The following is a 26,131-nucleotide window of genomic DNA, read 5'->3' as shown; positions in this document are numbered from 1 at the left end:
GTTAGAGAGGCTATGTCTTTGTCAATGGTTGGCAACCATTCATGAGAGAAACTTGTCCACGAACACGTTGACATTGTGTTCAAAGTCACCATTTTGAGTGGTGCTGGTCAAGACTTTATTTATGCTGTTTGAAATGAGTACTCAAAGTGTCGCGATAGGCTGATTATAGTTTGAGTTTTAGGTTTACAATTATGCCCCCTTGTTTGGTTGTGCTCCTTCACTGAAAAGAACTTTCTTTTCCTGTTATTTTGAAACATGCTAGAAATTGGTTTAATAATAGTGTGTCGATTGGTGAAACAATGATTTAGGCGGAAAATCTAGCTAATTTGTCTTTTTTGTTATGAAGAGCAGTCATATTTTGTCCGTCGAATTTTTTGAATTTTGGTTTTCATGTAACTTAATGTTTTAGCAAGTCAAAATTTGATTTTTCATGTAATCATAATTTAACATTATTTAAGTCTCCCTCCTTTTCTGCACCGCCAAGGGACAAACATTGATTCACTGGCCATGTTATTGATTTATATATATTTTTTGGTTGGATGTTATTGATCCAATTTTATGAATATTTTTCTACTTTTTGACATATTGGACTTGGGCTAACTTAGACCATCACATCTAACGAAAAAAATGTTATACTAAATAAAGTCAGGGATGACATTCTCTTTGTAATTAAGTTGATAAGGGTTTGTTGTTTAATAACTACCTAGATTATGAGGAATAAGTGCATACTAAAATAACTATGATATAAAATTAGGATTCTCCTAAAGTAAGCATCTTTGTGTGTGTGTGTGTAATCTAGGGGCATAGTCTTGGAAACCTGTCTATTGACAAGCCTATAAAATATCCTGCAAGCCCAATGAATCGGTTAACCTCAAGCCTTCTGGTTGTGTAGGTGACTCAAATCCAAAATAGTTTGCACGTAATGTGTGTGGTCCTAACCGGCAATCTCCAATTCTTAAGTTGGAATTCCTTAATTCCCCAACCAACCACGTCAATCCTAGGGTTCAGTAAGCATAATATTTTATTGTAAAGATAAGTATATTTTCCATCATTTAGCATTCTTTAATAAAACGAAAATGATTAAGTATCACATTATTGATGTTCAATAATTGCAAAATATAATGCTAAGTGAACATGATTATTTTATTCTGACAAAAAAAAATGATTAATTTATCATAAAGAATAATTGTACATCGCATTCAATAGAATTCCTTAAGTAAAGATAAACCCTAGTTAAATGGTATGGTTTTGCTTCCTTTGATAATTGATTTGCATATGATTGATGTGGATGGGAAGCCCATTGCAATATCATTAAATAAAGCCAATAATGTATTTGTTATATCTTAATGATAGTGCGGTGCAGATATGCACAAACATAATATAAGCAATATAAATGTAGGCGGATATTAGATTTTCCTTTCACTGTGACAGGTTAGGGAAAGAAAAAAGAGAAGGAAAAAATTATCTAACGCGGCAAATGATAAGATCACATTGTCTTCTCATGCTTTGGAATGATTCAATATTTACATCTCTATTTGAGATACCATCTGATGGCTTGCATAGAATATAAGAATTTATTTAAGTCCCATTAATATTTTTACATCCTTGTCAAGCCTTTGAATAGTGTTTTAGGAATATGGGCTTGATCAATATCCAAAGTTCACGTTTGTAACCCCTCCCCCTCCCCCTCCCCTCCCCTTTGGAGGGAAATGGCGTCTTTTAGTCCACATTTTTGTTTTGGATCATCAAGGAGCACGAATGCGAGGACCTGTGGCACAACTTATAAGCTCCGTAAATCGATTAAGTTCTAATAATTTTATTTATATTTTCAATTTCATTGATTTAATTAATATTAGAGAAAGACACTCAGTTTATGTATGAAAGGGATATTGTGAGAAAAATCAAAGTGCTATAGACTGAACAATAATCAAATAAAAATACCAGTGAGTTCCTTGGGTGTGGACCATGGTGCTCGGTAACCTAACCTTAGTTAAGGACTTAAATTAAGTAGCGGTCAATTATTTGGAAAGGGGAAAACTTGGTAGCACACTACTACAAGTCCAAATTTTCCAATATAAAAATAAAAGAAGACCACCGCAGTTGACCACCGCAATCAAGATAAGAATGGCGACTTTTTGGCAATCGAGTATTAGAAAATAAAAGAGTCAGCCAACATGCTTAGTTATATAGTCATTCTGTTGCTTTCTGGTTAACGTGGATGGATGATTTTTATATTAAAGGAGGCGTCAAGTTAGGAGTGGAGACTAGTTTACTTCGTTAAGTTAGAAAAAGACTATGTTTATTGAGACTATTCCAAACCAAAGTTTCTCATATAGATACTGAGTTGTAAAGACATACCAATTTAATGACTTGGTGGCATGGTGTGGAGCCCTAGGAAATTTCTCCTCTATATTTTAGGGCAACACCAAAGCACCCTCGAAATACTTTATTGATCGAATAGTTAATTTCTAAATTCTAATAGTATGGGAATACATTCAAAGAAACTGTTGAAAATAAGAAGGGTTGTTGGAACCTGAATTTTAATCAACAAATTAAGCATTGGTTTAAAAGAATAAAAAAAGAAGAATTAAAATAGAAAGCAGGAAAGCTCAAGAAAAATAGATATTAAAGAAATTGACAAAAAGAAAAAGAATAAGAGAAAGAGACCCAATTCGGATCCATTTCCTTGTTTTAAGCCCCATCAAACGCAGCCCCAGACATAAGCCTAGTAGTTAGCCCGTTTTCGCCTACTGGAGTTTCGCCGGAGGGGATCTCCGCCGCCTCGGCGTCCCTTCTTCCGACCTTCGGACGGTGATCTCCGGTGTCTCTCCCGTGGTGGAGCTCTCTCTACATCACGCCTTCAGCCCCCCGGTTGCGACTTCAGTCCTGCTTTGCGGTCGGTTATGATGGCCTCCTTATGCTTTGTTCCTGCGCGCTTTTTCAAGAGAAGGTGATCAGTTTCTCAAAATGCGCCCATCAAGCTCGCAAAACCTTCTTCTTCCTTCGGCTTTACGCCATGTTCGGTCAAACGGGTAATGCACGGCAACTGTTTGACGATATGCCTCACTAAGAATAGCTTCACTGGGAAAATGACGATCAAAGGATATACATGAGGATGGGAGAGGTGGGTAAGTCTCTGGATCCATTAGTTACATGCCGTGCAGGGATGATTTCTCTTGGAATGTGGCAATTTCGTGTTTTGCCAACGACATGAGCAAATGTTAGTTTCTGGGAAGAATGCATTTGCTTGAAATTCCTGGGATGAACACATGAAGCAGGAATTGGACAGAAGAGTCATTGGTATATCAGCTTATAAGGGTGGCAATTGCAGAGTGACCAAACTGAAAAATAGCCATTAATGGACAGTCACTTCTCAAAAAATTTGCTCTCGATTGCTAGTTCACTGAGATGGATGAATTACATGAGCCTCTTAATTTGATTAAAGTTACTCAACTAGCAAATTAGTGCGTCGGACAGCATGAAGAAGGGAGGGCTACTACGTGGAGGAGTGTCCTGCTCGGCGACAACTTTGTCGTCTCTCCGGCAAGGGCGAGGATGAGGATGAGGATGAGAGAAATTAGCTCCCGAGGTTTGCTAAGAGAAATTAGCTGGGCGACAACTTCGTCTTCTCTCCGGTGAGGCCTAAGATGAGAATGGGAATTCACGAAGCATTTATTTTTACTCTAGATCTTCTGCTTTCACAACATTTTCTGCATTTGCTAAGAGAAATTAGCTCCCGAGGTTTGACAATTTGCCGCTGATTGGCGAATAATTTATCACTAAAGCACTCTTATTGGATATTATGACATGAAAAGTAGAGTTCCCTTCGTATTATGAAAATTATGAGGTGACCAATGAGTAATGCTTCGTGAATTCCCACCACCCTTTCAACGATAAAACCATATAATTATCGCTTGTTATGGCCCATACTAATTCCACCCCCATATTAATGGTCACAGAAATCGTACTTATTAATTAATTAAAGGTCACATAAATCATATTGTTAATTAACTCCATCCTTGGTTGGTCTATTTTAGTGGTGCTTATCCCCAATCTTATCTTAATGGGACATTCCCCAAAAGCTATCTCATCTTAAGAGCACATCATCATTAGATAATGGGACAAGAACGTGATTAATAATATACCCGATTGCTTCTTGACAAAAAGAATCATTATATGTATTGATTGTGCCACCAAAGACTCTAGGATTACTTATTAATATCTAAAAACATGCGTATGGTATATCAAAAATGATTACAAAAAAATCAGCATTCTAATGTATATGTGAATGTGACCATTTCAATATATTTACATTCCCGATATAAACTAGTGGACATTTTGAGGTCTCGATTGAATGACCTTGGAAATGATTGGATGACAAAATGAAAGTCCGAATTTGGAACAATGTGCTACTTTCACAAGAAAATTCGATGTTTATTGACTCACTTGGGCCAGATCCAAACATGGGCCAACTCCGGTCTTATGGGCTTCGCCGAAGACAAGCACAGGCCCTTATCTCAGCCTTTTCAACCTCAAATGTAAAGGAAGCCCAATCTGTCAAAATCGAATTAAGCCCAAACTCTTGTAGATCAAACTCAGCCCATATTCACCTTGACAAAGCAAACCCAAATTTTCTAGAACCGAACAAATTTATTAAACCAAGCTAAGCCCAAGCTCATAAAACCCATTCAAGCCTGAAGTTTATTAAACCTAATTAAACCCATCTTATTATTTCTTTGCTTCATTTTCCATTTGCTAACTAATAATACTTTTATTCTTTACCAAAAAAAAAAAAACTAATAAGACTTTTATTTCTCCCATGGTCTTCTTCATGCCGCATTCCTCACCACCACACGAGAAATACACAAAAAGCAAAATCAAACCTCACCATACCAACGCATCAATAGGCAGGGCTTATCATTCAGAGATCACCAAAATATCGAACGTATATACATGATAGTCAATCTCACAAGACCCATGCTATTGGCTATTTCCTTTGGTCATGACATATGTGACCTCAAAGCCTAGAGAAATCCTCAATGCCTAAGAATCCTCTTCTCCAACAAAGATCATTTATGACCCTAAAAAGAATGCTTCCCCTTGAACGTTTGAACCAGCAATTTCGTGTTTTGCCAACGACATGAGCAAATGTTAGTTTCTGGGAAGAATGCATTTGCTTGAAATTCCTGGGATGAACACATGAAGTAGGAATTGGACAGAAGAGTCATTGGTATATCAACTTATAAGGGGTGGCAATTGCAGAGTGACCAAACTGAAAAATAGCCATTAATGGACAGTCACTTCTCAAAAAATTTGCTCTCGATTGCTAGTTCACTGAGATGGATGAATTACATGAGCCTCTTAATTTGATTAAAGTTACTGAACTGGCAAATTAGCGCGTCGGACAGCATGAAGAAGGGAGGGCTACTACGTGGAGGAGTGTCCTGCTCGGCGACAACTTTGTCGTCTCTCCGGCAAGGGCGAGGATGAGGATGAGGATGAGAGAAATTAGCTCCCGAGGTTTGCTAAGAGAAATTAGCTGGGCGACAACTTCGTCTTCTCTCCGGTGAGGCCTAGGATGAGAATGGGAATTCACGAAGCATTTATTTTTACTCTAGATCTTCTGCTTTCACAACATTTTCTGCATTTGCTAAGAGAAATTAGCTCCCGAGGTTTGACAATTTGCCGCTGATTGGCGAATAATTTATCTCTAAAGCACTCTTATTGGATATTATGACATGAAAAGTAGAGTTCCCTTCGTATTATGAAAATTATGAGGTGACCAATGAGTAATGCTTCGTGAATTCCCACCACCCTTTCAACGATAAAACCATATAATTATCGCTTGTTATGGCCCATACTAATTCCACCCCCATATTAATGGTCACAGAAATCGTACTTATTAATTAATTAAAGGTCACATAAATCATATTGTTAATTAACTCCATCCTTGGTTGGTCTATTTTAGTGGTGCTTATCCCCAATCTTATCTTAATGGGACATTCCCCAAAAGCTATCTCATCTTAAGAGCACATCATCATTAGATAATGGGACAGTAACGTGATTAATAATATACCTGATTGCTTCTTGACAAAAAGAATCATTATATGTATTGATTGTGCCACCAAAGACTCTAGGATTACTTATTAATATCTAAAAACATGCGTATGGTATATCAAAAATGATTACAAAAAAAAAATCAGCATTGTAATGTATATGTGAATGTGACCATTTCAATATATTTACATTCTGATATAAACTAGTGGACATTTTGAGGTCTCGATTGAATGACCTTGGAAATGATTGGATGACAAAATGAAAGTCCGAATTTGGAACAATGTGCTACTTTCACAAGAAAATTCGATGTTTATTGACTCGCTTGGGCCAGATCCAAACATGGGCCAACTCCGGTCTTACGGGCTTCGCCGAAGACAAGCACAGGCTCTTATCTCAGCCTTTTCAAACTCAAATGTAAAGGAAGCCCAATCTGTCAAAATCGAATTAAGCCCAAACTCATGTAGATCAAACTCAGCCCATATTCACCTAGACAAAGCAAACCCAAATTTTCTAGAACCGAGCAAAAAAAGTTAGAAGAGATCAAAGTAAAAGTTCAAGCTACAAACTCAAGGTTCATACCATTTCGATTGAAACCTGCAGTAACTTTCAACATGCCACCAAGATGAACAAATCCATCATGATCCGCCTGAACAAGAAATGTATTCCATTCTTTTAAATAATTTTCGACAGAGGCTAACCCATCAGCAATGCATATGCTGTTCCAAATATGGTATGAATACACAATACACCTCTACAATTCGCCGAATCTTTTTGGGCCACCGACATGCTATTTCATTGCTTGAACAGTTTATGCCCTATATCTAAAACGCCAGCAGGGTCATTCCCAATAATAACAACATAAATGTAGGTAAATGTGGGAGCAAAATCACCACAAAGTTCCTGTTGCTTCAGTTAAATGGTCTCATGCACCTCATACGCAGCTATGGAAAGATAAGTGCCCTGACTAACATGCTGAATTAGTGTCATCAAAGGCCATCTTTGAAGCTTTGTTTGGGAGAGCGGAGGGAAGAAAATTTAGGCGTGACTACACAAAACTTTGATCCTTCCAAACTCCCACAAAAATTCCGAATTCTTACCTACCCACTCTCTGCCCAAATTTTCATTTCCCCCATCTTCCTTCATCTCCCAAACATAAAATAAGAGAACAAATAATTAATTACAGAATTTACGCAATAGCACCGCAGGGAATCTGGGAAAGCACATCACCTTGTGCTTTTTACCCATCTGATCTTTAATGGAAAATCCCTCAACCTTCAAAAGAACTCCAGAGCCCCTCAAAGCATGATTTCCATAAGCATCAAACATCTGAAGGAAATGAATCAAACGAAAGACATAAGCAAGGGTGGCAAAAAATTTCTTCTGCAAATATACAGCGAAATATTAGCTAAACATAATGATATTCCAGTTTGGACCATGTTAGCTTACACTCCTTTTTCTGTTGTACGGTGAAGTTCTACAAGGTACGCAATTAAAAAGTTCAAAGAAGTTCTGTCTCAGATACTTGTTATTTTTCTATTGAAAAGAGAAAGACCAGGCCTCAATTCCTCAATTCCCATCCAATAAAATACCCATATACATGGCAAGTAAAATAATTGCCATTGCGATCAGGAAAATGCACTGAAAACCTCGACTATGCAATATGTGCACACTAGTAACAGTCTGCACATGATTGAGTATTGTCTCGTACAAATAGTGCTAGAAACTTCATTCACAATTGGGCTTAAGCACAAGGCTTCAGAGGATGCGCTTTTACCTCCAATTTGAGTTCTTGTACTATGCACCCAGGAAGCATTTGGATACTTTGCATGGATGGATGTGCCAACACTTGCCGCGCATGTCTAGGAATAACTATGAGAATGTCAAGAAAATAATTTCCAGGCATATCAATAGCTAAACAATTAACAAATCTCGCACTCATGCCTGTAAAGGAATTTAATCCAGAATGCGATACCTTTACATGGAATAGAAATGGACAAAGATTCATCTGACGGACATAAAAGCATTGTGCCCTCATAGTTTGGTCGGATGATGTCTAAATCCCCACTTTCTATTAGTATATCCTACACAATCAGTAAATCTGAGTTACCACAAAAATGCTTGAGATACTACTGTATCTCGATAGGGTTAAATTTTAGTAAAGTGTGCAAATCTGAGATGGGCCGGACATATTAAACAGATGTGCATGGCACCTTAATTCTTAGAGTCCTTTCGTCAGACGAAAGGCCTGCCTTCGTTTTCTTTACACCAATCAACGTGCCTTTGCCCATCTTGAATTGCAAATTGACTTTTGGAGTTGATGGGAATGGAATGAGGTTCCCATATCTGTCATAACATGCAACATCTAAAGGAGGAAAGCATGATCCAACCCTGTCAAAATCGCCAACAAATTACATTTCAAACCTAGAGCTCCACATATGCAACAAAAGAACAAAAGTTGGTACTATCAAAAACTCCTTACCGTCCTTACCTGACTCTAAGATGCTCATTCTTATCATAGCCCAAAAGTTGCCACCTTCCAACCTCAGCAGATGCAAGAACTGTCACTTCTTTTTCATAGTTTTTACAGCTTGTCTCATCCTGATCAAAAGTACATATCAACAAAATGAATTGCCGTGAAACCTGAAAAAGTATTGCAGCATTTTATATTAGAGAAAATCACAATCTAAGTGACATTCTTAGGTAAAACTAGTACTAAAAGCATTGATGCCAACAAATGAAAGAAGGGCCTAAGAACGATAAAAGGTGGACAACCTAGAATAAACGATGATATAACTCTGTCTCCTCTTCTATAAAGAATGGGACAGAGAATTACAGATACTTACCGAGTGTTCTATTTGCGCCAGTGTCCTCTGTGATCGAAAAATGGACTTGAATAATAAAATCAAGACCATTGCATGAATGCTAGTTGGTAATTGCAACCTCCCCTCCTTCAATTTCAGCTAAATCAATACCATTAACCCGACAAAGCACAAACTTATTTCATGGTGCAAAAGCATACTTTGAGATCCCATTAAGCAATAATGGGTACTATTTTTTCAACAAACCATACACCATGACATGCTCATATCATAAGCGTCTAAATAGCAAACCTTCTCAAATTAGTTTATATATTTGCAGGCAGGCATAGCGAGAACATGAAATCCAAAATTGTTCGTAAATCTGAACGACATAGTTACATAGCTGGATTGTGCCTTTTCTATCCCGATATTAAGAATGTACAAAACTGCCTGTTCATAGTGGACAAAAAAGACAAATGCAATAACGGGTACTATTTTTTCTGCAAACCATACACTATAAATAGCAAACCTTCTCAAATTACTTAATATATTTGTAGGCATAGCAAGAACAAGGAAATCTGAAATTGTTTGTAAATCTGAACAACATAGTTACATAGCTTAATTGAGGCCAGCTAAAAAGCAAAAGCATTATGTGGCCGAAGGAGTTAATATTAAAGTCCACCAACGGTGCATTCCATACCTCAAAATGGACTGGTCTGATAGTCCTCAAATTTCACACTGCAAACATTCAAATTAATTAGAAATAAATCAAATTCAGGTATCCTATGTAATCCTTACAAAGAAGAAGCAAACTTGCATAACTCTGAAAAATCATTTTACCTACTACTTGCTATCTTAGACATTGCTCTACCTTGATATCCCCAAAGAATACAGAAAGTAACAGTTATGAATTCACCAGAAGGGAGAACTCACTAGCATAGTTTTAAATCATAAAAGTGGAAGAAAAAGACAGTCACTGAGCTAAACGTGCACACCATCAGAATTCTTTCCAACAATTGACCAACATATGCATACTTGATCAGAGTATCAACTAGCATCAAATTAGTATGCTTGCCCTCAAATTTAGGCAACTTCCCTCAGAAATTTTGTTTTTTTCCTGGCTCAGGGACTGAGTTGGTGTGGGCAACGGTTGTATGAGGAGTGAGGGATATTTTTATCTTTTAGCAAATGTCAATATCTAACACAAAGGTGCATTCTGACTTCTTCAAGCCAAAAACTTCCAAGTGACAAACTATAGCGAAAGTGTGAAATGGTTGACTGTAGTCGTTGGTTTTAGTTGTCTCTAGTTTTTTCCCTAAGTAATGTTCAGCTCAGAGTTTGAAATGACTTTTTATCAAATGGCCAGGATCACTGGAAACTATAAACTTGAGTATAATCAAAGAAGAACAAGTAATAGCTCTTGAGATACGCTAACAAATCACAATGAGTGCATCAAAATGTCATGAGTGCATTGGTTGAGAGTGAGATCAAATGAAGTTGATGTCTTATTGCCTAATATGAGTTGTAAATGACGTTCCATGAATATCCGTTGCCTTTTGACAGTATGATGATGGTCAAATCTCATGTTATGCTTCGAAAGAACTTTGCAATTTGCACTCACATTATTATCCTAACTCACAATGATGGATGCGGGAAAATTATCCCTTACTTTCCAGGCGTCCATTTGTCTATAGATCAGGCTGTCTCCAGCAACTTTCCTGCGAAGAGTGAGGGCAGTGAAAGGGCTGGGCCTCCTTTGGATGACTGAACTCTGTTCACCTGTTTCATAGCTCCTTCAGATAATATTTATAAGGCCTTGAGCCCAAACTTTTGAATTGGATTTAACGGGGATGCTATGATAATGAGTTCTACCTAAAGCTAAGGCATGAGTATATAAAAAAAAACCAACAACTTTTTGAAGCACTGATTCCATACTCTTGAGAGTACACAGGCAATTTAAGCTCCACATTTGCTTCCATGGTATCACACCTACTGTCCTGCGGGTTATAGGCACGTGATATGTGCCTCAAACCTATTCCTCTCCTTCGTGCCCTTGGAGGTAGACCAGCATGCCCCTACCAGCCGCTTCTATCTGCTGTATCGCAATTGCAAGCTGGTCGCAGTTGTGTCGAGCAGATCCAAACATGTCTCCAGGGATGCAGGATACCCTCACAAGGACATCTCGATCACCTCCAACGTCGCTCTGCTCAGATGTTAAACAATATAGTATGAATCACATGATGAGAAATATTGCTGTCTGAAGGCAGGACATAAAATAGGAAAAACTAGAGATACTGCTTTTAATTAAAATTACGGCATTCCTATATCAATTGCAGACACATATAGGTCCCTTATTAATCATTTCATAGACTATAAGAAAGAATTATGTTCCCAGCAGTTCACTAAAATCCTAACAATCATTTCTCCCAGTGTTAATTTTCCTGTCCAGACAAAATTTGTTATCCAACTAAGATAAATTTGGTACTCCAAATTATGATTGACACATGATTAGATATTTTTTACAAGCTTCCAAAAAATTTAAAGGAGTTCCACCCAAAAGATACCATCAACTTTTCAGTGGTGTGATTATTCAACTCTAAAGCTTGACAGTGCTCTAGTAAAATCATTGTCAAACCAAATCATGCAATGGAAATAGATAAGATGTGGAAATAGATAAGATGAAGCGCAGATTGAAGTTGTGCTGAAAAATTGGACTGCTACAAACAAGATCTTCTAAGTTTACAATTAATCAATTCAAAACTCTTTGTTCATTAGTTTCTGAATTCTTAAAAACAGTTTTAGCAATTAACTCATAATCTATCTCAACCTGACCATTGCAATTTGCTTGATTCCATCTAATATTGACCTATAGCAAAAGGCCGTAAAAGGCCCCACATTGTTGGTAATCCTGCAGCAGCAGCACCTTCAACTAATTTATCTCTTTTTCCGTGGTACCTGAAAATTTATGCATCTAATAAGCAGTGAATCATTTCTCACTCACACAGTATAACAAGCTTCTCAATATACAAGTCAGAATACAATCTAGATGTGCTATTGCTATTTCCTGGTGATAATGCCAAGAATGCACATGAGACTCTGCCTCAGTTGAACTGACATGCAGACATAGGTCTCGAAAAAAGGTAAATACAAGAAAATGTACATAAAAATAACCGTAGTCACAGGCTCATTGACATAATTTGGCAAGAATCCTGGCCTTTTATAACCATATACTAACCTAACGACATCATACACACACAAAATTGAGAGAAACAACTCTTCAGAACCCAAAATCATTGATCCGCGTGGTGTCGACGAGCAGAATAACAACCACAAGCTTAAAGCATAAACTAAAGTTCAGACATGAAGAGACCAAAAATAGCTTATGCTTCTCTCCTTTTTGCTAAGTCAAACAACAGCCCAACAGCCACCCATAAGAAGACTCTTTTTCCCACCCCACCCAGGTTTCCAAGGTTTCTACTCTTCATTTATCCACTCCCCAAAAGGGGAGATGCCGCTGAGACAACATCTTGGCCAAAAAAGCCCAAACTTAAGAAGTGAAAGTTGCAGCTGAAATTTGATTCAATCGGGGCTACATGTCCTTAAAAAGTATTTGCATTGGATTGCTAGGAAGAGAATACTTACCTGATTAGATCAGCAATAGATACAATTTTCAAGCTCTCCCGCTGTGCAAACTCGCGAAGCTCAGGTAATCTTGCCATGAAGCCGTCATCATCCACAACCTCGCGAAGAGAAATGCCACAGGTTCCAATCCAGCTAACACAGCAAGGTCGACAGAAGCCTCTGCATGCCCAGCTCTTTTCAAGACACCACCCTCCCTGTACTCAATGGGAAAACATGTCCCAGCCTCTCGAAATCTTCAGGCTTTGGAATCTCTAGTTGCAAGAGCCAAAACTGCGGTTGCCCTGTCACGTGTTGATACACCTATAGTCGTCCAACATTTGCTTAACTACCATCCATTACAAGGCAAGAGACGAGATGATTAAAGAAAATAACTAAGATGATCGAAGGCTATTAGGAAATCAAGAATTCGAGAAAACAAAATATTTCTACTAAACTATGATAGAAAGTGCACGTTATCTATCATTGCTTTCGAAAATTGATTATCTACTGACTGTGGACAAGTAACAATCCGAAGTGTCTTTACTCTCTCCTCTAAAGCAGAATAAAAACAAATACACACGATAAGAAACAAAAAGTTGAATTTTTTTTTCTACCTGAAGGAACCAGTACCAGTCAATTATCTTCAACTAAGTTTTGATTAAAAAAAATTAAAAATTTAGAAAAACTCGAGGATTGAAAAATAAATTTAGGGGGAACAAAAGCACATGCCACCCGATCACGGTGAATGCAGTCCGAAGCTTGTCTTCATTTTCCCTCTGATGGTGCGTCAGAGGAACTTGCAAACGCTCCAAATCTTCCCCCTTTCATGCTCGCACAACCAATCCCAAAGCGCTATACTTCACAACGAAATGCCATAAGCCTAAGGTGCTGCCATTATAAGATCACCCTCAATTCCGTCCGTCCTCATCGCCGACCGCCACTACAAATCTGGAATCCGAAGCGTCTTACTCTCCGGGAACCAACCAATTCAGATCTGAAGTGGTGATGGAAAGAAGATGGATGGAGGGAGGTGGGGAAGAAGAGGAGGAAACGGGGTCTAGGCTTTGCGGTGGCTGAGCTCACTGCAACGGACGTCACGAAATATAAGGAGAGTCTTTCTCTTCTCCCTTGACGACGAGAATCTCCACTTTAGATTTTTTTTTCCAAAGATTAATGATTAAAAGAAAAATTCTACTGTGCCCCCAAAAATTAACACAAAAATAAAAAAGAGCTGGCAGGAAATGATCTGGACCGTACTAGGCCCGACTGGACCGCCCTCCCGCCATCCCTACTTTGCTTCGCTCATCTATACCCTTGCCTGGATACGCTGTTCCGAGAAGACGTGGGGCACATAAAAAGCAAATGTCTTTTGAACATTTACTTTCTTAGATATTAAATATCTTTTGAACATTTTAAAAAAATAGTTCTGCAATAGTTATTACCTTAAGTTGTTATACTAGACAAATCAACAATATTCATCTATACACGTACTTAAACGATACAAATAAATTTAATCATCATAACTCATTTATTAAGTAAATGTTAACTATACCTAAATTTGGATAGATTGCACTTGCAAATCTAATTAATTGATAAAATTCTTAAAAAATCTTGGAGAATCGACTAAGATAATTAGACTAAATATCTTTTAAACACGTGACATTTAAATACACAGACACACACACACACATATATATGCGAATTTATCGTCCATGATTTTTGTGTCCATACAAGGAATGCTTCTATATAGAATAGAGATAAATGCACCAGAAACTTTGAAATTTTGTAATGAAAGTGTAATCAAATTCTAGATTTCCTCCAACAGATGCAACCAAGTAGTTTAGTTAGCTTCATCAATTATGACCAACAATATAACCTAATAATGCCGCTTTTAACTATGAGCACCATATTAGCAACATATAGTGGCGCACCCTTGTCACCACTGACGAGGATTAATCACGGGAGGGTTTTGGTCCGAGGTCCTTGTGCTAACTGGTGTGCCGCCATCCCATGAGAGCTAGAGGAAAAGACCACAAATCAATTTCAGCTGTAATAATGTGAAGTACTCGTCAATATTGTTAATGAATTTTAGGATTTTATCGCGCAACCTAAAAGCGTTAAGATCTGAGCGGATCTGGATAATTTGAACTAGTTTGTCCTTGTGCATGGCTTAATTGCAAAAATTTTACAAATTTAATGTCAGTGATATAACATAATTCGATAGTCCTTTTTCTTTCACCAAACTTAACATAATAACTAGTGACACAAGAACGACATGATAGCTGAACTAACAAATGAAAGCATAAATTAATAGATGGAATACAAGACAAGTGATGAACTGATTTTATTTGCCCCAGATAGGTAGCGTAATTCTTTTCTGAATTCTTTTCCGAATGTCATGTGCTCACTTCTCACAAATTGATGTCAACCGTTGGATGACAAAGCATCTCAACTATAGGATCGAGATAAATTGATGTCCACCGTTTGTTTTGGCATGACAATTTTGTCCAGCCAAACCCGACGGTCCCATAGCCAAAAGTAATGGACTGTGCTACGTCATCGCGTCCCTAATCATAGGGTGGATTTCTCCTGCTTTATGCTTCTCAAATGAAGCAACTATCACTAAAATCTAATCCACACTTACACCGAAGCACACTTCTTTTGGAAACTGATCATTCATCGATGCTGCAGAGTTTAAAATTTCTTAGTTTTCTCCCTTTATTTTCTGCACTTCCGTTTTGATTATGATGACTTAGTTTCATGGGCTTGTAACTTTAAAATTTTTCATAGTAGAGAATTTCAAAAGTTTCCCAAGAAAATATGGAAAAGGACCTCTCAAACACAGTGCTTCTCAAGGTCGTGAGTGGTTCAACCCAGCCTATAGAACTAGAAAAGCGATACGATGGCATGGTTTCCCGTGAAAAGAGTGGCGCGGATTGCGGATTCACAAAGCATTATCCATTGGTCATGTTCAAATCATAGTTGCCAAATATAAAAAGGACGGTTCTCACATAATAATATTCGAAAGAGTGCTTCAAAGATGTGTTATTCGTTGTGCAGCGGCACCACATCATATCTCGGGAACAAATCTCTCTCACCAAAAACGGAAATCGTGAAAGCAGAATATTTGAAGGATTTCACAGCCCGCCTAGGAACGAGGATTGAACCACATTTACCTTGTTCTCAGTTAAGTCCGAGCTGCTCACCAAGATGGTCCAAAGGCGTAGCTCTTCATATTACTAGGTGAAGAGGATGCGAAAATTATTTAAGCAACTTATCTAAATTTTGATTTCCATGACAAAGTTAACTTCTATTCCGCCCTTATTCTTTTAGAGTGAGTTAACTAATTCACCAATTAAAAAGTTTAAACTAGCGTCATTTAAAGTTCTTATTCCATATTATTGGATGCTCTTTAACGAGCTCTCCGGTTGATTGATAATGTAATATTCGGGTCGTGCAGATCGTAATTAATTGGTCGGTCACTAGCTTTGTAGTGTGGGGGATGTAAATTTATTTCATCAATCTTTTTTCTGATTTTCCATGGTAATACCAATTACCAATCTATGCTAAATCATATTTATACTAAGTCAACTAACAAGAAATATATTCCATTGTCCATTAAATCTTTCATCTTTAGATACAGGCATGACCAAACGGTGGAATTCTCAATTCGATCCATATTAGAGTTTTCAATTTGTTTGATTTTTCCCTTATACATGTGGTTATAAATTCGAGATTATATTGAATAACCTATATATAGTCTAAAAGCACAGATTTTGACAGGTTAAGATTGATTTTTCCATGATAGAAGCTTGCTTGCATCTGGAAAACATCCTGGATGTTTGAGCTCATCATTAGAGAATAATGTTCAATGTCTCAATCTTTGGTATTGCTGATGCCTATATATGATTTAGTCAAATCAAACATTGGGAGCTGTCACTTCGGGCCTTGAATTTCCTAATCATTCCTCCTTCCTTTAGTTGCGGTGAACTAGTGAGCACACTCTCTTCTAGTCTTGTTTTCCTCCCTTTGGAACTACGATACGATTTTATCACTTTGTCCTTACGAAGGATCCAAGTTTGGTGCTTCTCGAGCTTCCAATTGTTGTGGCCACGTCAAGGTTTTAAAACACAAAGGGAACTTTGTTTCTCATGCAGTAATATTTGATAAAGTGCTTCAGAGATATAATATCCCTCGAGCATAACCAATGAAGGATCAACCAAACCTTGACTGGAAAGGGAAAATACCGTGGAGCTCGAAAATTTGGAAAGTTCCACACCTTGTCGACAAATGAGGACTAAATTACATTTACCTTAAATTACATATGCCTTGTTTTCTACCGGATCCAGAACTACTGTTGCAAGAACTTGGTAGTGTTACTAGTAGTTTTTTCAATGACATGTTTGTGGTCATATCGTGCTCTTTTATTACTGAAATTTCATACTAGTGTTTGTCACAACCTACCTCTTGATACGGAAGGAATAAAGTTTAGAAGTATTGCCAAATTTGGGCCAACGGCCTTATGTTGACTCGGGTTCTCCCAAAATGTTGGACAATTGGTTTTCGTTCAATTAATTCTATACAAATTTCTACGTAAAGAGTTGCCACTAGCCTATTTAGGTCAACTAGAAACCTAACGAGAAATAGGAATATATCTCATTTCATGCGTGGCGGAAGATCTTGGAACAAGGGCTTGATTACGTTAGTCTTAAATGCTCTTTTAGTACTTAACTCGATTACGTGCTAACTAATGTTATAGCAACCTAATGAATATTTTTAGGTTTCATCCTAATCATTTAGAAAAAAAAAACACTCAAGATATTGAAATGCGCAATCATGTGCAATTTAAGTAAAAACACATAAGTAGCCTAATATTGTGTCTAAAAGAAAATAGCAATCCAAAAATCCCCATTATAAAGCAATAAAAACTTGTTCAATTTTGGATTTTAATTTTTTATAGGATTTTCCAAAATTTAAGAGAAAAAGATATTCGCAAAACTAGCAATTTTTTTTTTTTTTTTTTTTTTTTTTAAGGAATTCCAATTTTCTGAAATTTTATGATTTTTTGAAAATTTTATTTTTTGTTATTTTTTCTTAATTATTTATTTTTTTTTTTAATGAATTTTCCATTTGTTGTTGACATCAAGATTTCAAGATGTTTTGCAAAGGGAAATGAATTGCGACAGGGACTTTCGCCTTGGCAATTGAAGGAGGAAGAGGCAAAAAGTTTGTTTGAGAGGACAAGTGGGCGACAAAGTTCATCATGACCTGTGAAATCCTTGGTGGATGAAGCACTCCGCAAGTGTGCTGGTTTGCCTTTTCTAATTATCACGATGGCCAAATGTTTCAAATATGCGAATTTTTCTCAATGGGAAGATGCTTTGAAACAAATTGAGATGTCTACAAATAAAGGAATCGATGAAATGATAAATAAGATGTTGCAATTGAGTTATGATTATTTTGAAGGCGATGAAGGTAAGGAGGAGAACTCATTGTTACGACTTTGTGTTGTTTATGGTGTCTCTAAGCCTTCTCTTGAAAACTTGGTGAAGTATGGTGTGGGTTTAAGGTTATTTGGAGAAAATAGCAGCATGAAAGAAATTAGAAATAGGTTGAGCTCATTGATCCAAACTCTACAAGCATCCTCCCTTTTATTAGACGATGAAGATGTTAATGGCTTCAAGATTCATGATTCGGTTCGTGGATTTGTTGCATCGATCGCTTCAAGAGATGACCCTTTTATTGTGTGGAAAGATAATGATAAGTCAGTGACAGAGTTCCCAAAGGACAAGCTCAAAAGTTGTACAGCAGTATGCTTTCCCTATGTTGACATTAAGGAGCTTCCTAAAGAGTTAGATTACCCTGAAATGCAGATCTTTTTGTTGTTCACAAACAACAAATCTCTTAAGGTCTCAACTTCATATTTCAACTCTATGAGAAAACTCACGGTCTTACATCTTTCTCAGGTATAACCCACTCGTTCACATTGGCTATTTCAATTCTTGGATAATTTACACACTTTGTGTCCTGATGATTGTTCGTTGGAGGATGTTGCCATGATTGGCGAGCTAAAAGGGTTACAAATTCTCAGCTTTGTGAACTCCAAAATTCAACAATTGCCAAAAGAAATTGGATAATTGGTAGAGCTGAGGTTGTTAGACTTAAATCATTGCTCATGACTTGAGATAATTGAATCGAGTGTGCTTGGAATGTGACATCCATAATTTTCAATCATGTTTTCTATCAAATAAATCGGGCATTTCATCGACACGCCTATAGGGCTGTTCTCAAAGTTGATCAATCTTGAGATAACTAGACTATCTAGGGAAGCCATTAAGGAATTTTAACGCAATAGACTTGAGAATTCGACTAGGAATCAGCTTTTCGATCGTGCTCATCTTTATAGGCCATTACGACACGGTTAAAAATCGATAAGAGATCAGAGATAGGTCGGTTTGACGAGATGTGTAGCTAATTGTAGGTGACACTACTAAATTGGAAAATACCCGTCGACTGGTACTAAACTGATTTTTCTAACGTTTTGGTACCTTATGTCCGTATTTGAATCCTCGATATTATCATGACAACCAAGAGTCACCAATGTGTCAAGTAGGTTCATTGTGGCTTGAAGAAAATCGATCGTGGGTCATTTGTACTAAAAATTTCTAAAAGTTACCCGGTAGTTTAGGTCAAGCTAAAAACTCGCCAAATTGAAATGAATTGTGAATTTGAGTCCAATTTTAAAAATTGAAAGTTCTGTCGTGTCACATTTAATTTTAAGAGCATCGACTCGGTCTCAGAAGATTTTTTTTTTGTAACCCGAGACTTTTGAGAAAAAAAAAAAAATTATGGCCATTTTTATCCAGAAAATGCTGGGGATCATTTTTTGTCACAAAATTGGGAAGCAAGTGGGATCCATTGGTGGGGAAAAATACCAATTTGATCTTTGAGGCATCAAAGTAAGAACAAATGTTCAATTGGAAGGAAAATCAAGCAAATTCGTAACTCCCCCTTTTCCTATGCTTTTGGACCACTTCAAGGTTGCAAAGTGAAGACCTTGGTGGCTGAATGAGGGCCAAGGAGGTGCTGGTGGCTGAGGATGGTCAAGGAGACCATGAATTGGAAAATTTGGCCAACGTAGCCCCCTCTTGCCTCCTTTCTCCCCCTTAGTCGTCGGTAGCCTCATCTTTCTTCTTCATTGTGCAATTTATGGAACCAGCAGCCAAGGAGAAGACCAGTAAGACCACTAGATCGCCTCGCATGCCATCGTAGCCACCATCCGATCGCCGTCCACGCCGAGTGTCGTCTGTCGTCGCATACGAGCCCTTTGCCTCGCTGCATCTAGCTCGCCACTCCAACCCCTATCCCTACATCCTAGCCTCTGTTTTAGCCCATGCCAAAGTTAGTTGGCCCGTCTCCGACCCTCGTGAGTCTCCGCCTAGGCCCGGTTTGGCCCTTACAACCATTCTCTATCAATTCCCGCCCTAAACTAGCTTTGTTCTCCTATGTTTCAGCCAAGATCAATGTAGAAACGTGTGGGTTTCCAGCAACCTTTGAGCCCATTTTGAGGTGGTTTAGAACCTTGGTTGCTATGCCCGCTTTGAAGGAAGTTGTTCCCCATTGCGCTCCTATTGATTTGAACCGATCGAGTCGTGAAACAAGTGAGTTTAACTCATTGATCATCGCTTAATAGGTTAATCATGCTTAGGGGTTGATTAGTTTAGGCTAAGATGGATTAGGTGGTTAGATTAGACTAAATTAGTGAATTTAGATAATTACCGATGTATGTTAGGTGGTTAGTTAGTGCAATTAACGAGTAGACATGTTCTATTATTTATTTAAGGAACCTTAAAAAAATTCCGGGTCCGTTTCGGCATCCAATTAGGCATTACGGGCCTAAGTTGGATTTATTTGCATTTATTTAATATCTTCCGTAATTTGTTAATTAATTAATTATTTTCTAGAAATTAGACCGGGATAGCTGGTGACCGAAATTTTATGCTGGTGTGGTGCAATCTATTTATTTATTTGAGCTCTAATTTGTGTTGAATTGATTTACTTGTGATTTTAGGATTTTATTCCTAAATTAATTATTTTGGTAATTGTTTGGAAAATAACCGAGTGTCGATTTACAAAGTCAAAAATATTTTGGTGGACTATATAAAATGGTGGGAATTGTGAAAATGAAATTATGGTATTTTGGCTAAGATTGACCATATACACACGGTTATTTTTATTGGGTATGATACAAATAAGAAATTGGCTATATGTCTGGAGTGGCATACTATTTTGGCTAGGAGGCCTAAACTTATTAGTTTTGGGTGAGTACATATTATCAGCTTTGGGCGAGTATATATATAGTATATCATATTATCAACTTTGGGCGAGCATATATATAATATACTATGATGGCCTGGGGGCATTAATCTATCAGCTTTTGGCGAGTATATATATAGTATACTATATTATCATTTTTGGGCAAGCTATACTATCTATTTATTAGTTTTGGGTGAGCAATTCTAATTTAATAGGACTTTATAGACAGTATTGAATGTACTGACCAAGAGAAGGTTGTGATGACATGTAATCAACTGAGTCGATTGATCGATAGTTCGATTTGAGTGGGTGAATTGATGTAGTTTGTGTATATTTGATATATATTGACTTGCAGGAAGGAACAGAGGTAAAGGTAAGTCCTTTGACCTATCGAGTCTTAGGAGAGTAGAACTCGCTGAGACGCAGTCTCATCCCGTTATGGGACAATATTTCAGGTCCCTAGATGGCTGTACCTCTACCTCATTCCGTGCATTTTGGTATACCTGAAGAAATCACTGAAATGAGTTATCACATTCCGATATACCATCACCCTAAAGGTTTGGAATACGTACTGGTGAAATTCATTGTTTGGAATGATGTGGGTGAACCCCAAAAGGTCCTCCAACAAATTTCGATCGTGGTATCACCATTACAATGATGGACGGAGGGTGGGCCTTGTACTGGAATCTGATGTACTTTTGTATGTTTTAGAGGTAGCGTTTAGGAAGGGGACATTAGATCCTAAGGGTGGATCGGTGGTGGACACGAAGGATCCCAAGTTGGGTGATGATCTTGACTCTTCGGAGTGCTCAGCCAAAGACTCCAGCTGAAGCATGGAAGAATGAGAGATCACCGAGGAGGAAGAGGACTCGGAGGAGGACCTAAAGGAGGATCTAGATGAGGATTGAAACCCCACCCCCTATTTGTAGACTGTGCTTTCTAAGCTTATTTAAGTTGAACTTGACTAGTAGTTCGCCTTGTATATATATGCATTATGGTTTGCATTGTATATAAGTGTGGTTGTTTTAAAAGTTCGAAATTTGAAGTCTTAATTTCCTATCACATTATTTTATTGTCTAGGGATTATCTATATGCTTTCATATGCGTATTAAAATGAATGGGTTGGTGATACATCCTAGGACGTTGCTATTTAATCGACTAATGAGAGATGGGCGCACGCTCGAGGATCGGGGCGTGACATGGAAGCTTGATGAAATTGGAGGAGTTGTATATGGAGAATAGCTTTGATCAATTCCACCAACTAATGCTAGGCTTATTGAGTTGAATAACTTGAAGAATCTTTGCACTTTGCATGTGTCCATTCTTAACCCAAGTGTGCTCCCAGAAGATCTAAACGTTGAAAAATTAATCAAGTGCAAAATTCAGATAGGTGATGTGCGACGTTGGCCAAGTCACAAAGGATCAAGCACATTATAGCTTAAGTTGGATCCAATAATTGATATTCTTCAGAAAGGATGCATACAAACTTTCTTAGGCAAAACTGACGATCTATTTTTAAATGGATTAAACGAAATTGAACAAAGTATTTGTGTGCTATCCCAAGAAGGCTTCCCAAAATTAAAGCATCTACATGTTGAGGATAGTCCCTCTGTCCATTACATCCTCCAATCGCCATCCCATACAAATTTTACGACATTGGAGTCGTTATTTCTCAAGAATCTCATCAACTTGGAGGAGATATGCAACAACCATATCTCCTCCAAGTCCTTCAGTGCATTAAAAGTAGTACAAGTCGAAAATTGTGACAAGATGGAAGTTTTGTTTGCTCTTTCATTATTGAGAGAACTTCCACAACTTTAAGAGATCCAAGTTGTCGAGTGCCGGTTAGCGTGGGAGATTGTAGAAGTTGATGATTGTGGCCAAGTTGAGTTGCTTAATTTGCATATATTGGAATTGCGCAACTTGCCAAATATCAAGAACTTTTTCACCACCAGGATAGCAACTTCAAGTAGTCCATCAAACAACCAAGTTGGCACTCAAGTTGCATTCTTCAACGGACAACAAGTAACTTTCTATCGAAAGAATATACTATTTATTAATCTTTTGGTAATTTGCTAATTAGATGTAACGTAGATTTTAATCCTTAATCTTTTTTTCCGTTAATTTTCTTCCCAATTACCTTATCCAATCATGCCTTCTCTGTAATTAGATAGAGTAATCTTCTGCTTCTCTTCATTGTGTGGAAGTCCAACTAACAGAATGAAATCCATGTAAATTTAGTTTGTGATAGGACCTAAGTTGTTTTCTACTTTCATGCTGCAAGTATACCAATATTAATAGGGTTTTCTAGAGCAACATTGAAGAGGATTTTGGCATTAGATTAATCCATAATAACGTCATTTCATAACCTTGTAAAATGGATTTACTAAATCTAGTTATCTAACTTCGTTATAATATCTAAGTGACTTAGGTAAAAATCAATACGGAGAATGGGCAAGGGAATAGGGTTTTCAAATAGTAGCGACAATGCTATTCTAACTTATGTATATCTTTTCCATATTGTGTATTTCAATAAGCACTTAGTCAGTAAGTATAAAAGTACACAATTTCATGCATGTTCATGCTTGCAAGCATACAAAATTGTATAAAAGATATAGATATATTTATAAGCACTTTTGGTATAACAAACTTAAATACTCAACTTGTGCTAATATCTCGTAGTCGTAGGCACTAGTAAGCGACATTTAGGAAACACTACATGAAATCCCCATGAAGATTTGAAGCGGTACACATTTAATTCCAAAAATTTGGTTATAAAAATTATGGCATATTGAGCATAGCTACGTGATGTTATTGTCCATTGGTCCTTTTAATATAGCTGACTAGGGAGGCTATACGGATGGTGAAATAAAAAAATTTAGCCATTCCTATGATTGCTTTATATGCTTGGGATATATTTGAAAGCCCATTAGATGTTTAGCTCTAAAGTTAACCATATTACTACTAAGTTTGCCATAATCTCTTATAAGATCATTGTGTTTTTTTCCTCATTTTTCTTTATTTATTTTGGGAAATTTCAACTTGTTTTAGTGCATTCGGAGGCCAAAGGATGATTTAACTAAAACCGATACAAAAGAATTGCAATTTTATCTTTAAAAAAAAAAAAAAATCACATGTAACATGCAGATGGTAAAATGCCCAAATGGTTGACATCCGCAATAAAATCGAAGTTGGACAAACTCATTTAATACTTAAAAGTCAGGAGTAAACGTGTGTTCCCCTCAAAGTTCACAAGCGAATTGGGTAATTTCCCTGTAATTTTTATGCTTTTTTTTTGGTAGGTAAATGAATGTTATATTGATGTAAATTAGCATCATGCAAGAATGAGAGAAATATAAGAGCGTAAAATTAAATAATGATATTATGGAGAAAGAGAGGCGGAGAAAGGAATTAATAATGAGTGGCTTGTTGAGAGAGTTCTAAGATTGCCGTATAGGCGATTTGAAATACATGCAAATCAAATTCTAATGCTAGTGTAGTTGACATACTTCATCGATAGAAACGATAGTATTTTATTTTTCATGAAGTTAAGTATAATTTTGACCTAAATCAATGGAATGTACATAGATTCGGTCCCTAGTAGAGTGGAACCTTGATTATCATAAGTAACTGAAAAATAACTCATGAATTCTATGTTATGTGGTGAAAAATCATTGTCACTTTCCCACTTTGTTTACTCAAAATTTGGCTTAATTTTATTAATTAATTCCTGTAATTAAGTTTTTTTGCTCATTTCTAAACTACTTCATGTGATTTGTTCCTTCATTATGGTCAAATCCATGGGCTTAATTGGTGAAAGATTAAAATGAATGATTTTCAAGCGAATGCTTGGTTTGAAGCATTACTCCAACATATAGTCGAGGCTCGAGCGTATAGAATGGCAATTGATATATAGTAGATTGTAAAATTAACTAAATGATTCTATATAATAAACCTTTATCTCTTAGAAATCCGACGTAGAAAATTGTCTCAAGCACTATGTAATTGAAAAGTTACGAATATGAAGCTGGTAATTTAGATCATCACAACAACAATAATAGGCATTTAATTGAAATTGAGGTCAGTTATGTATAGTTGATTAAATTGGTTATTGTTAATAAGAGAAGTACAAGATGGATAAGCAGTGGTTCAATTAAGGAAAGTGCACGGCTGTTTTGGACAACAAAAATTGCTTAAACCCTTTTAGTTGATTACACAAGATTGCCCTATTATAATGACATAATAAAGATTCGTGGAAAATCAAGTTGCAATAATAGATTTACTAAGAATAAAAGGAAGTTTGAGTCTGGATGTTTGCGGCCTACCATGCACCCAGTGTCTACGACACACATCGATGGCCGACACGAATCATCTTACATTTCTCTATTTTTGCAAACCCCCCCCACCCTCTCTCTCTCTCTCTCTCCATCCGAAATTTGTTCAGCATCGGAGGGCCTGCGTCTTCTCTTGCTCCTACTCACCACGCGCTGAAGGGCTGAGAACCAGATCTGCTTACCGCCACCGTCGCCACGCTCATCCGCCATCACCATGACCGGCTACAACTCATTCTACCCTTGCGCTCGGTCATCTCCCTTGCGGACCAGGCGCAAATTCTATCTCTATCTATTTCTCTCATGGGCTCAGTGCGACCAACAAGCTCGACGCTAGCACGGGCCTTGGTCTTACTTTCCTGAGGTTGATTCTTCGGTATTGTGAAGAGAGAGAACAAGAATTTGGTATTAAAAAAAACAAAAAACAAAAAAAGAGAGAGAAAACAGCATGCCATGTGTTTAACTTGTTGAGCGAGCCGCAGAGAATAGGTGGAAGAATCGCAGTAGACTATCCACATCCAGATAATTAAGGACATAAGATACTACCATTTGTGAGAAGATATACATTATAGGACAATTATTAGCTCCTCATGTCATCGGATAAAAATATAATATTTTATTGGATCTTATTGGATAAATTATAATACTTCACCCATAAATTGATTCGGTCTTGATAAGCCCAAGCGGACTAGGTAGGTGGCCTAGGCATAAAAAGAAGATACTTGTAGAAACTAGACTTTTATAATAGTAAATTTCCCTTGTGAAGTAATAAATTCCTTTTCAAAATTGCTAAATTTCCTTAGGTAGGTAGTAAATTAGACATACCTTCCATAATTAAGGTCTTATAGCATAGTAATTTACTTCTTGTGGTTGCAATCTTGCCCTGTAGATCACTTATTGCAATGTGATATTTTCCTTTGTTAGTAAATTGCCTATGTCTTTTGTAATTGTGATCATTCTATAGTTTATTTTTTTTTTTTCATGGCAGTAATCTTCATTGTGAGATAG

The 26,131-nt window shown here is 37.2% G+C and overlaps 1 protein-coding gene and 1 pseudogene across 1 annotated transcript; both read right to left on the bottom strand.

The window, feature by feature from the left end:
• Positions 1 to 6,259: 6,259 nt before the first annotated feature.
• Positions 6,260 to 10,616, bottom strand: LOC120291293 (structural maintenance of chromosomes flexible hinge domain-containing protein GMI1-like). Its single transcript, XM_039308466.1, has 10 exons — positions 10,495 to 10,616; positions 9,556 to 9,593; positions 8,901 to 9,036; positions 8,546 to 8,697; positions 8,268 to 8,445; positions 8,030 to 8,138; positions 7,832 to 7,926; positions 7,285 to 7,383; positions 6,637 to 6,703; positions 6,260 to 6,487 (listed from the first exon to the last, which is right to left on the bottom strand). The coding sequence occupies exons 3-10, from the start codon at positions 8,967 to 8,969 to the stop codon at positions 6,414 to 6,416; spliced, it is 843 nt and encodes a 280-aa protein (XP_039164400.1). The 5' UTR covers positions 8,970 to 9,036; positions 9,556 to 9,593; positions 10,495 to 10,616; the 3' UTR covers positions 6,260 to 6,413.
• Positions 10,617 to 10,887: 271 nt separating this feature from the next.
• On the bottom strand, positions 10,888 to 25,342 carry LOC104452867 (annotated as a pseudogene).
• Positions 25,343 to 26,131: the final 789 nt, after the last annotated feature.

Source organism: Eucalyptus grandis, chromosome 3, assembly GCF_016545825.1.
Source record: "Eucalyptus grandis isolate ANBG69807.140 chromosome 3, ASM1654582v1, whole genome shotgun sequence".
In the NCBI taxonomy this organism is placed as follows: domain Eukaryota; kingdom Viridiplantae; phylum Streptophyta; class Magnoliopsida; order Myrtales; family Myrtaceae; genus Eucalyptus; species Eucalyptus grandis.
The sequence above is the reverse complement of the archived record's forward strand: the minus strand, read 5'-3'. Positions and strand labels throughout refer to the sequence as shown.

Bases quoted from the DNA above. Each gene is read 5' to 3' on its own strand.
- LOC120291293 (XM_039308466.1), bottom strand. From the start codon at position 8,969: ATGGTCTTGATTTTATTATTCAAGTCCATTTTTCGATCACAGAGGACA. The intron at 8,446-8,545 runs GTAAGGACGGTA...CGATTTTGACAG, and splicing joins AATGAGCATCTTAGAGTCAG to GGTTGGATCATGCTTTCCTC. The intron at 8,139-8,267 runs GTGCCATGCACA...CTGATTGTGTAG, and splicing joins AAAGGACTCTAAGAATTAAG to GATATACTAATAGAAAGTGG.